Raw genomic sequence first — 12,229 nt, 5'->3', positions numbered from 1 at the left:
TTTATTTATAAATCATATTTATTTTGCCCTCAGTTCTGCATACCTGCTTATGTGATTGTAGATGAAATTGTTGTATCTTGAAAAACAGTTATATTTTGAGTGAATTTACATAACAGCATAAGAAATCAGAGCAGAAGTAATCCATCTGGCCTGTTGAGCCTGCTCCGCCATTCAAATCTATCATGGCTGCTCTTGCCATGGACTTGGGTTCACTTACCTGCTTTTACCTCACAACCCTTAATTCCCCTGCTCTTTAAAAGTCCAGCTGTCTCTTAAATAAATTAAATGAAGTTCCCTGCTTCCCTGAGCAGAGAATTCCACAGATTCACTACTTTCTGGGAAAAATAGTTTCTCTTCATCCCCATACTAGATCTTTTCTCCCTGAAAAGATTGGGTAGCACAGTAGCATAGCAATTAGTGCAACACTATTACAGCAGCAGCAATCCGAGTTGAATTCCGCTGCTGCCTGTAAGGAGTTTTATCCCTATGGACAAGTGGGCTCTTCCGGGTGCTCTGGTTTCCTTCCACATTCCAAAGATGTACAGGTTACTAGGTTAATTAGTCATTGGGCTGTGTGAGTTCAACAGACCAGAAAGGCCTATCCATGCTATATCTCTAAGTACTGCCAAGAAAATTAATCTTGAACCTATGTCCCATAGTTCTAGCTGCACTTATCAGAAGAAACAACTTTCCTACCTCTATCTTATTCCTTTCATGTTTCTGTAAGATTCCCTCTCATTCTTCTGAACGTACAAGTCCCAGGTGACTCAATCTGTCCTCATAGATTAATCCCTTCATCGCTAGAGTCACCCTGCTGAACCTTCTCTACATAAACTCAAAGTCACGATATCTTACTTCAAGTAAGGAGACCAGAACTGCACTCAGTACTCCAGGTGTGGCCTTACCAGTACACATAGATTGTACAGTTGTAGCATAACCTCCCTGCTCTTAAATTCTAACCCTCTAGCAATGAAGGCCAACATTCATTTCTTGATAAAAAAATATAAACAAAAGTCTCAATTTAAGATGCATTGTATTCATCCTGTACTCCATTATCAATTACTTTCTATAGAATTCTCATAAGCAGTGTGAAAGATTTAATTCATTTTTTGCTCCTAGGTTTCCCCAGAAATGTTTTGCGAACTCTGGATTCGTGATTCGTTACTTGTGCAAAACCGTTGTTCTGCCTTGAGTGCGTACGCGGCACTGTGTAATAAATTCAATATTTGCCTTGAGTGGCGGAAGCCAGATTATTGCTGTAAGTAGCACTGCTTAAATAAAATGACATAGCATAGCTGTGCGACCACCGAAACACACCCAGATGGAGGATAAAGCCCACTCTGAAGTATTAGACTCAGATTTGTCGATATGTTGCACCTCATTGTATTTATAATATCCCCGGTATTAATTGGATCTCTTCAGAATTTCAAGTTGATGTTGGCAAACCTAGTCTGGGAGGTTTGGGACTCAGCCCAGTGGTTTTAACTAATTAAAGTAAAAATTAAACAAGCAACAAAAATAAAAGAAGAAAAAAGATGTATAGTTGAATTTGTTATGGAAGGAGAAACAAAGAGGAAATGTGAATGGGCTAAGAGAGTGGGAGAGAGAAAAGTTTTATTTTGTTTCACAAAAAGATGGAGGAAGACTAAAAATACAAACACGAGAAAGTCTGCAGATGCTGGAAATCCAAAGCAACAACACAAAGTGCTGGAGGAACTCTGTAGGTCAGGCAGCAGTCATGGAAATGAATAAGCAGTCGACTATCTATTCATTTCCATAAGTGCTGCCTAACCTGCTGAGTTCCTCTAGCATTTCGTGTGTTTTGCATTGGAAGAAAACTAATTTTAAATTAGTCCTTGCAAAGTTAAGGAAAAGCAGATTTATTGTGAAATAGTTACCAGTTTTCTTAATAAAAGAACTGTCAGCCTGTGGTTAATTTTCAGAATAGATAAGATAAATAGATAGATACTTTATTGATTCCAAAGGGAATTAAGTGACACAGTAGCATTACAAGTGCACAGGTATATAAGTATTAGAAGAGAAGTAGAAAGAATAAAAAATAAGTTACTTCAAGCAGTCTAACAGAGGGGATCATCACTTACCTAGCTATAGTTTGACTTATTATAGTGCCTAATAAACAATTAGATTCATATTTAGTGTTTCCCCTATTTTTTTCAGCATTCACATGTCCTCCGAATATGATATACCAGGCTTGTGTACTGACCTGTGAAGCAAAGACATGCCAAAACAGAATTTTCTTCCCGTCAGAAGATGTGTCATGTTCTATCATGAGTGAAGGTTGTGTCTGTCCTGAAGGATCTATTCTCCATCGCCTTGACTCCACCCTATGTATACCAGAGGCAAAATGTGGTACGCCAGACTTCTATATAATATCTAACTGTGAAGAATTAGACCCCAAATTTTACAACATTTTTGTTCATTCTAAGTTAACACAGCACGAACCATAATAGATGTCTCAAGGCTTCAGGCGTGCCAAGTTATGATCCAGGAATGCATATTCCTAAAGGACATTGTGTGTTTTATACTTTTCAGCTTGCACCGATAGCTGGGGACTTCCTCATGCCGCTGGGGAGACGTGGAGTGCATCATTGGATGGATGCTGTATGTATCAGTGTCTGGAGAACGGAACCGTTGTTACTGTTGACCACAACTGTTCAGCTGTTCCCGAGCCAGCTTGTCATCGTTCTGGGGAAGTGGTAGTTAGTCTAGCTGGTGATAAGAGCTGCTGCCCTGAGAAAATATGTGGTAAGTGCTATGTTTTGTAACTTTAAATTAATTCATATGAAGACGGGAGTCTGAAAATACGGTGTAACTTCCAGTTTTTATGAGGCGTGCACATATCACATGGTAGTATGAAGATGTATGCAATTAATGTATTTTTACATTTAACCCATAATTAATTATTTAAATTAATGCAAATGCTTAATTAACAAAAATATATACAAGATTACTCAAATATTATTAAAATATTAAATCCACAACACTCCTCCCTGCTTATTTATAAACTCTAACTCAATATGGAATGCATCTCAACTATATACACAGTATCTTATATAATACAACTACTAAATACTATCATCCTCAGCATAGTGAATTTTAAATTGTTCCATTCAGGCCTAAAGATTTAATCACTGTGGAGATTTTCTTACTCTTGTGGGATTATGCCTTTACTGACAAGGGGGATTACTCTGCTTGGCAGATGATACTTGTGGCTGTGAAACAGTCGCAAGTTCTGAGGCATCCTTCATGGCAGTTGTAGGAGTTGACTCTGAGACTGCAGGAAGTGGCTCTGACAGCTCAGGATTCCCTACTTCTCTGTTTCTCTCTGTGGATTTACTAAGATCCCTTTCTTTTTCTTTTTCACATTCTTTCATATGTTAACTTTTCTCATTCACATCATTTCTCTCCATCTCTTTCCTCCTTTTTCTTCTTCTAGTTTGTGCATCTTGATTTTGGGAAGGTGCATTTAGTTCACTGGAGTATTCTCTTCTTAATCCTTCTATTGCTTCCTTAAAAATCTGATCTCTCCACATGGTTCCTCCTCCACAACATCATCTGTTGAATCTTCTGTCTTTGTATCTCTGTTAGCTCCTTCCTATTGGCCTTCCATTCATCCATATGGGCTTTGGTCTTTGCTTCTACTTTTACAAGCAGCTTCTTGTCTCGCACTTAAAGTTCATGCAATAACCTTAATGCACACAGAGTAGATTCTGGATTCTGGATACAAAAGCTGAATGCTTGCATCTTTTCTGAAGCTTGTTGAACTCTCTTCCAGCTTAAAACCAAGCCACATTTTGCAAGTAACCTGTCTGAGTAACATTTCTTAGATATGTCGCCTAGAAAAACTGTTGTAATCGGACCACTTTCATGCTTCCTCTGAGCAGCACGGTCCTTCTTTGGTCCAATATACTTTCTAACCAGAGGCACAGAGGTTGGTACCAACACCTGTTTGTTCTCTATTGGGCAATTGTTCATAGTGTTCAGCATGGAGATCGTTGTGGCATCACCCAGTACATTTCTTAATTCACTTTCCATGGTTTCATTGCAGGGGATGTGGCATGTAAATGGTGACTGGATCTCCAATCAAGTTGTAGTTCTCTCAGCCACTCACATCCCCACAATGCGTGTCCTCCTTTTTTTACCACATACAAGCTCAATGTGGCTTGTTGGGTTGTTGTATTTCACTATCACCGATGTCATTCTCACATGAGTTAACTTTTCCCCAGTATAAGTTCTTAGTTGAATACCTGCAGGCTTCAGTTTAGTATGTTTAAAGTGATGTTCATACACACTTTGTGGAATGATTGAAACAGCCAAACCAGTGTCTAATTCCATTTCAATTAATTTACCGTTCACTTCTGGTGTGATTGTCCATTGCTAATTTTCACACTGTAATTCTTAATACTGCACAATTCTGTGTCCCTCTCATCAGATTTTTCATCAACAGCATACAGATTAGTGCTCTTTTTGAAACTACAACTTGATTTTTTAGCATTTTTGTCTACCCAACATGCTCTTTGTATATGACCTGATTTGTTGCATATTCTGCAAGTTTTGCCTTTAACTCTACACTTATTTACACCGTAAATGTAATTTTGTTCACACTCACTTTCATTCCTGACTCTGTCTGCAGTTTCCAATGAAGCTGTACTTGAGTTAGGAGCTTTTTTTGAATACTTCCTTTACGATTCCACAAACTAAGCAATCTCTCAGTGTGTGATTCAGCCCATCACCAAACTGACAATACTTAGACCAGTTCTTCAACACAGCACATACACTGCGATGGACTCCCCTTCTTTCTGATTCCGCTTATGAAATCTAAAGAATACTGCAATCAACAATGGTTTCAGTTGTACATTCTCCGGATTACTTTCAAAATATTAGACGTATACAGTTAACGTATTTGTACATATAACCATAATTAATTATTTAAATGAATGCGAATGCTTACTATATACAAAGTTACTCAAATATTATTGAAATATTAAATACTCAACAATAAGTTTTAAATTCTGTTAGAATTAACTAATCCCACCTTAAGAATGATAGCTCTTTATAGTTTCTATAAGGGTAGTTGATGAACAATGCCATGAGATAGTACAGCACAGAAACAGGCCCTTATCCTCCTTGGCATGCTGACTGTGATGCTGATCTACTCTAACCCCACGCCACATCAAACCCATGTCACTTTACTCTTCCCCTATCTAGGTTATTTGTGCTTATGCCTTTTAATTGATATGCTTTACCTGTAACTACCACTTCCTCTGGCAATTTGTTCTACATAGCTGCCATTCTGTGTGGAAAAACTTGCTCTTTGAATTTCCTTAAAGTTTTCTTCTCTGCCTTCAAGTTTTTGCTTCCACCACACTAGGAAAATTACTTTGAATATATTCTTTACGTAGTCTAGATAGAGAGACTACGGTTTCTTGTCAGCATAGTTTCATAAACCTCCTATACAGTCACCACTCTACTTCTTGCATGCCATTGAGAATAATGTAGCATATCCAATCGCTCTTTGTACGTGAAGTCCTCCATTCCAGTCAGCTTTCTGTTGAATCTCATTTGTACTCCGTAACGCTGTGACACCTGCCTTGTTGTGTGGCTTCTTCCCCTCCAACATTAACTTTCTGAACGGTGCCTGAAAGCTACCTCATATTTCTTTTCTACACTATTTTATTTGTAATTTAGAGTAAGTCTTGTTTTTACACTCTACTGCTTCTGCAAAGCTGCAAACCTCTTATCATTTAAAACCTGATTCTGTTTCAGAAGTATACACAGTTGTCTAAAACCAATGTTTTGTACAGCTGCAGCATTACACCCCAACTCTTAAATTCAATGCCTCTTGAGTCAATACCGAATGCCTTCTTCAAAATCCAATTGTGTTACAAATTTTAAGAACTATGACCTTGCATCCTGAGGCTTCTCTGCACATCAGCACTCTTGAGGTCTCTGCCATTTACTGTACATGTCCCAAAATGCAGAATTAAACAAGTGTTTTAAAACAAAATATGCTCTTGTGGTTCATTAGAGCATTTACAGTTATCTGATGATTTATGAGAAAAATAAATGCATTTTGAGTTCCTCAGTGTTTATTAGGAGAGAAGAGGTGTTTTACCTTTACTAAACTCTTAAGCATGGGGTTGTGATCAGGGTATTATAGCAGAAAGTGTACTATGTATTAACATTTTACTCTATTTTCAGCTTGCAATCAAACCGTCTGTGAGAGTTTTGCCCCTCAGTGTGCATATGGAGAGAGGCTCATTACCCTTTATAAACCAGACTTCTGCTGTCCTGACTATTTTTGCGGTAAGGACATACGTTAATGCTGTCTGAACTGGAATCTTGAGGAAATAATCAGGTGTACTTCACAAAAAAAAACCTACATAAATTTCTAGCTTTGGTATGTCATGAGTAATGAATGACTATTTTAATAAACATTTATGATCTTCTAATGTAAATGTTGCCTTAGTAAATCTATTTCAGAAATTTTCATAATTAATAATCAGAAAGCTGTCAATATAAAATTTGGAAAATATTTTGATGTCTTATTTAATAAAGTTAGAAATAATTCTTTATTACTGCAACTCAGATAATGAGGTCTTCTGTTGGAGTGATGCAGTATTGCATCTGCAGAACTTCAAATGTAGAAGAGGTGCAGAACAGAAGTGAGGGAGTTCACACAAGAAAAAACAATGATCAAATTATCCTGCAGCATCTCCATGCTGTAAAAAAGCACTGATTAGAATACCTATAATGAATGATGTTTGAAATTATTTCCTTTGTTAATCTAAAGTAAGTACATAACTATCACAGTAATGTAAATAATTATTATTTTACAAAATGTGTTCATGCAATGGTATATGCTTTCAGAGTAGTGAACTATTATATAAGCCTTATGTTTGCAACTGATTTGCTACTTGAATTGACAGTCCTTTAATTTTTTATAGAATGTGATCCAGGAAAGTGTGAGTCTGATATTCCAACTTGTCGAGAAGACCAGACTTTGATTGCTACTCATGCTGATGGCAGTTGTTGCTTAGCGTATATCTGTAGTAAGTTACGTGTGTTAACACTGATTCAAAAAATCTACTAAAAATATATTTTTATTACTTGGCATCCACAAAACTGATACTGAATGGATAAAAAATAGTTCAGTCCAGATTTGTGAAAATGGAATGCTTGTGAAATATTAATAAAATTAAGGAAAATGAAGCTGGATTTATGAAAGAGAAATCTTGTTTAACAAATTTTACTGGAGATTTTTGAGGATGAAATAAATAATTAAATGAATACCAGTGAATGTGGTGTATTTGGGTTTTCAGAAGACCCCACACAGGATTGGTGTATTGTGGGTAATATACTGACATACGAGATGTTATTGATAAGTTTGTGGCATAAGGTAGAAGGAGTCAATTTTAGAAAACCTAGCACTTTTATCTTTCAACATAGTCCTCTCCTACACGTACACACTTAGTCCAGCGGTTGTGGAGCATATGGATCCCTTCTTTGTAGAAGTGTCCACAGTAGGGGTGATTGATAAGTTCGTGGCCTAAGGTAGAAGGAGATGAGTTATTAACTTTATCACTCAAAGAGTTAAACTGCAGGTGCATGTAACAAGAGCATCTTGGACCTCCAGGTGGTCCACAGCAGGGGTGATTGATAAGTATGTGGCCAAGGTAGAAGGAGATGAGTTATACAGCTCTTGTTACATGCACAAATGCAGAAAATTTGAAGTTAATATCTCCTTCTACCTTAGGCCACAAACTTATCAATCATCCCATGCTGTGGACTACTTCTGGAGGTCCAAGATGCCGACTGCTGCAAAGAAGGGATACGTATGCTCCATGACCACTGGACTAAGTGTGTAAATGTAGGAAAAATAAATGTCCTAGGTTTTCTAAAATTGACTCCTTCTACCTTAGGCCATGAACTTATCAATCACCCCTAGTAAATTGAAAATTAGTTGATGAACAGAAAGTAGAGAGTACGAACAAGTGAGTTTCTTTTGACGTAGCTGATAGTGACTAGTAGGATACAACATAGGGAATTGTGAGTCTTGAAACATGCTAAAAGATTTCATGATAATACAGACTAGTGGATTACAAGATGAGTAAATTTGGAATTATCCACTTTGGTATGGAAAACTGAAAGGCAGAGTGTTGTTTAAATGATAAGAGTATGTTGATATACGAAGTATTTTAGATATCCTGCAGCAATTAATGCAAACATGCTAGTGCAGTAGACAGTTAAGGCAAGTGGTATGTTGGCTGGATTGCAAGGGTTTTGCATGCAGAGAAAAGCAGCTTAGTGGAACTACATAGAACCATGGTAAGACTACAGCTGAAGAATTATGTGTGCACACAGGTCAGGATATACTTGCCCATTCACCAGAGCAATTCATGGGATGTCAGAATTGTCTGCATAGACATTGGGTCAACTCGGTCTGTATTCACTCAAGTTTAAAGTAATCAGAAAAATTAGTGAAATGTACAAAATGTTGCCAATGCTCAACAGGTTAGATTCTGGGAGAATATTTTCCTTTGTCAAGGAGAAGGAGATCAAAACCAGGGCTCACAGTATCAGGATGTGGAATAAGACTGGGATGAGGAAACAATTCCTCCCTCAGGGTGGTGAGCCTTTGAAATTCTCTCTCATGAAGGGCTCTGAGGGCTGAATACTTTTGAAGAGGAGATGCATGTATTACTAGACAGAAATGTCATTTAAGAGTTTGAGGAGCAGGATGGTGGAACTGTGATATCATATCAACCAAACTGCTATTGAATCATGAGCAAGTTCAAGGGCCTGAATGGTGAACTGCAACTACTATTATTAGTTTGTCCCAAGAAGAAGCATTGACCACCATGTTCTTTTCAAAATGGTGTGAAAAGTGCAAATGTTCTCCATCACAGGATTCTTTAAACTATAATTCTCAAGAGGAACTACTGCTTCAGTAGTAGGATATGTTGGAGTGGAAAAAGGGAGGGAATGCTATATATCTGTGTCATCTGAATTGGCCATTTGGAGCAAGTATCAATGTAGTGTCACTCCCCCCGCCCCCAATGAAAGAAACAACCATTTCCTCAGACCTTCTATTGTTTCTCTCATGGACTCCTCAAAAATGGTGTAGATCAAGATGGAGTGGGCTGCATCCTTCAACCATATCATAAGGTTATGTGCACTAATATCCAGAGAATTGGACTATTAGTTAAGTCAATGAGTTTGGATCCCACCAGGATATATGAGGAACTTAAACTCATGCTGCAGTATTGCAGGAGGTTACTGAGTGTGCACTGCACGCCAGTTGACCCCATTGTTTGCTCAGTGGCTTTTTTGCCTTGATGTGACATGCAGTGCATATTTTCATGCACTGCATAGAACAGGCAATAGCATTTGGGAAATTGAAAAAGAAACTACTGGAAATATAAAACAACAACAGTTAATGTTGGAAATGATCAGCAGGTGAGGCAGAATCTGCGAAAAGACATTTCAGGTCAAGGACTTACACCTGCTGATGTTTCCAGTAGCTTTGCTCCACTCTCTAAGTCAATCGCTTACTGTGTATCATGTAATGGCTTAGAGACAAAGACTTTGCAGTATTTCAGTTTCTAACCTGCAACATCTAATACATGGTAAGTCACCATTGTTAGGTCCCATTGGTTTCACTTATATTGATAGGGAATAACTAGCAGAAACAGCCAATCTTTGCTTTGAAAAGAGATGCAATCCTTCCTTGTAGTGATCAATATTATTTGAACCAAAGCAAGTATGTAAGAAAAGTAGTGAAACTCACAAAAACCACAGTTAAAGTATGAATGAGGACTGAATTTTAGCTTAGCCTAGTGTGCGGAAAGATATCACTTCCTGAATGTAATTGACCATTAAAAAAATTGTTCTTTTTTTCCCTTTGTACTTAGTGTGCAGTGCTTGCTCTGACCAAATTCCTACCTGCCAAGAAGGAGAGATCCTTACTGTGGACAACAATACAACTGAGATGTGTTGCCCAGACTACCAATGTGGTGAGGATAATATTTTGTCATTCATGAAATGCATACTCATTGCCAGTTGATAACAAACAAGTGTAGCATACTTCAGGTGTTCAAGTTCTAGTTCAGTTTATTGTCATTCAACTGTACACATGCATACCACCCCTACAGACCAAGGTGAACAGCACGGTACATATAACTCACATACACAGCACAACACACAAGTTGTGTTATGGTTTAATTTCTGAAAGCACTATAACAAAGCAATGCCAGCTCACTGCTTGGATTCTCCCTCATGAAAATGGGATAATTTTAAGATAATATGCCTCTGCCTAGGCAGATAGACTGACTTGAAGCATACTTTATCTGTACCTCAAAATCTGGGTCAGGTGCAGAGGCCTCCACCTAGAAACTGAAGTTAAGGTCAGCTGTGTAGCTCAGAGACAAAATGTTATACTATATTTCAGGACTTTGCACTGTGACCGAAGGGGAGGGTTGAACACACAAAACAAAAGCCACTGGAACAGAGCTCAAGTCATTTTCAAGTTTCAGGGCCACAAACAATGCGATTTAGTTAGGAAGTTGAGAGCACAACAAGACTAAAATGCAAGAATTTAACTTTGGGTTTTTGGGGAACTGGCACGTCATGGATCAATGGTAGCAGAATGTGGATGAGCTGGCTGATGGGTATCTAGCCATGAGGTTGCAAGGGCAGTTAAAAATAAAAGCAAAACGCTGATTATTTTAATTCTGAAATAAAACCAAAAAATTTTTGGAACACTCAGCAAGTAGCATTTGCTGGAGAGAAACTTCAAAGGCAACTACCCTTTTGGTAGAACTGGAAAAAGATAAACATGTCTTGAACTGGAGGACAGAAAACAGGGAAACAAAAACAAGATGTATCAGAGTGGAACGCAAAAGAAATTAAATAATAGAAATGTTTTTAATGCAAAGTTGGAAAGTGTGGTAATGAGCCAAGTAATGAAGGGCCAGTCTCATAGGTGTGAAGGGGAGAGGCAGAATTGCAATTTGAAATGGTCAAAGGAAAATATTTTGAAAGGTGGAGATGGTGATTATCTGACGTTGTTGAATTCAGTGTTGAGTGCAGAAGACTGTAAAGGTGCCCAGTCAGGTTATAAATTTATATATTCCTTAGTTATATTGAATTTTAATAGAACACAAATAAGAAACCAAGAACAAGGAGCTAAGAAAAGATTCATTCATGGTTGAATTTGGACAGAGTAAGGCATGATTGGACGATCAGTGTTGAAGGGTAAAAGGTCAGCAGGCTTTTTGTGATCAAGGGTTTGAAACACAGTAAATCAGGGAAAACTGGTCTCTACAAATCAATCCTGGATTTAGGGATTTGCATTTTTGAAATTTAGTTCGTTGTACCTCCCATTTCAACTTTCACAGTTGTGATGTCAGGCCTGAGGATGATTCCAAGTTTTACTTTTGAGTCTCATCAGTACATTGTAAACTGAGTTTACAGATCTTGCTTAATCAGGACAGTATGGTGCTAGGTGGCTACTTGAACGAGTGCTGCCGAAGGGTCTCAGCTTGACACGTCGACTGTATTCCTTTCCATAGATGCCGCCTGGCCTGCTGAGTTCCTCCAGCATTTTGTGTGTGTTGTTTGGATTTCCAGCATCTGCAGATTTTCTCTTATCTGCAATGCAATACTCATATTTAGAAGTTAAAGCTTGGGGAAACATGCAGATCTTTGCCTACAGTTCGGTTCAGAGACATGCATTTTTCTTCAGTAAATACTTGTGGTTTATTTCTCCTAGTTTGTGAAATCAATCGATGTCCAAAATTTCAATGTCCTACTGGAATGCAAGAAATCCAGGCATGGAGTCCAGATCAGTGCTGTCCATTTCATTCCTGTGGTATGAATTCCTTTAATTTCTAAAAGATTCAACAATTTTAGTGACTTAAGTAAATGAGCTTCAATATATATATTTATTTTTTTAGAATGTGCTTGCGACACAATTCCTAAACCTCAGTGCAAACTGGTATGTAATATGTGTACATATCTTTTGATTTGATATAATTTTTATTTTCATAAACAGGAGAATTATAATTATTCCATCATTTGACTATTTTAGGGAGAGGTGTTAGTATTAGAACAACAGCTTGGAAGTATCACAGCCAGTCCATGTAGGTGTCCCGAATACAAATGTGGTAAGTTCACATTTATCATTCTCATTCTTTTGTATTTTCTC

General features: G+C 37.7%; 1 protein-coding gene across 1 annotated transcript in view; it reads left to right on the top strand.

Moving 5' to 3' along the window:
* otog (otogelin) overlaps window positions 1-12,229 on the top strand; it is a 228,381-nt gene that overhangs the window by 197,700 nt on the left and 18,452 nt on the right. Inside the window, 9 exon segments of the mRNA XM_073050064.1 lie at window positions 1,120-1,258; window positions 2,179-2,370; window positions 2,554-2,766; window positions 6,223-6,327; window positions 6,969-7,073; window positions 9,936-10,037; window positions 11,795-11,893; window positions 11,979-12,019; window positions 12,113-12,188. Coding sequence (XP_072906165.1) covers window positions 1,120-1,258; window positions 2,179-2,370; window positions 2,554-2,766; window positions 6,223-6,327; window positions 6,969-7,073; window positions 9,936-10,037; window positions 11,795-11,893; window positions 11,979-12,019; window positions 12,113-12,188 — 1,072 coding nt within the window.

This window comes from Hemitrygon akajei, chromosome 6 (assembly GCF_048418815.1).
Source record: "Hemitrygon akajei chromosome 6, sHemAka1.3, whole genome shotgun sequence".
NCBI lineage: Eukaryota > Metazoa > Chordata > Chondrichthyes > Myliobatiformes > Dasyatidae > Hemitrygon > Hemitrygon akajei.
This window is presented reverse-complemented; position numbering and strand designations above follow the sequence as displayed.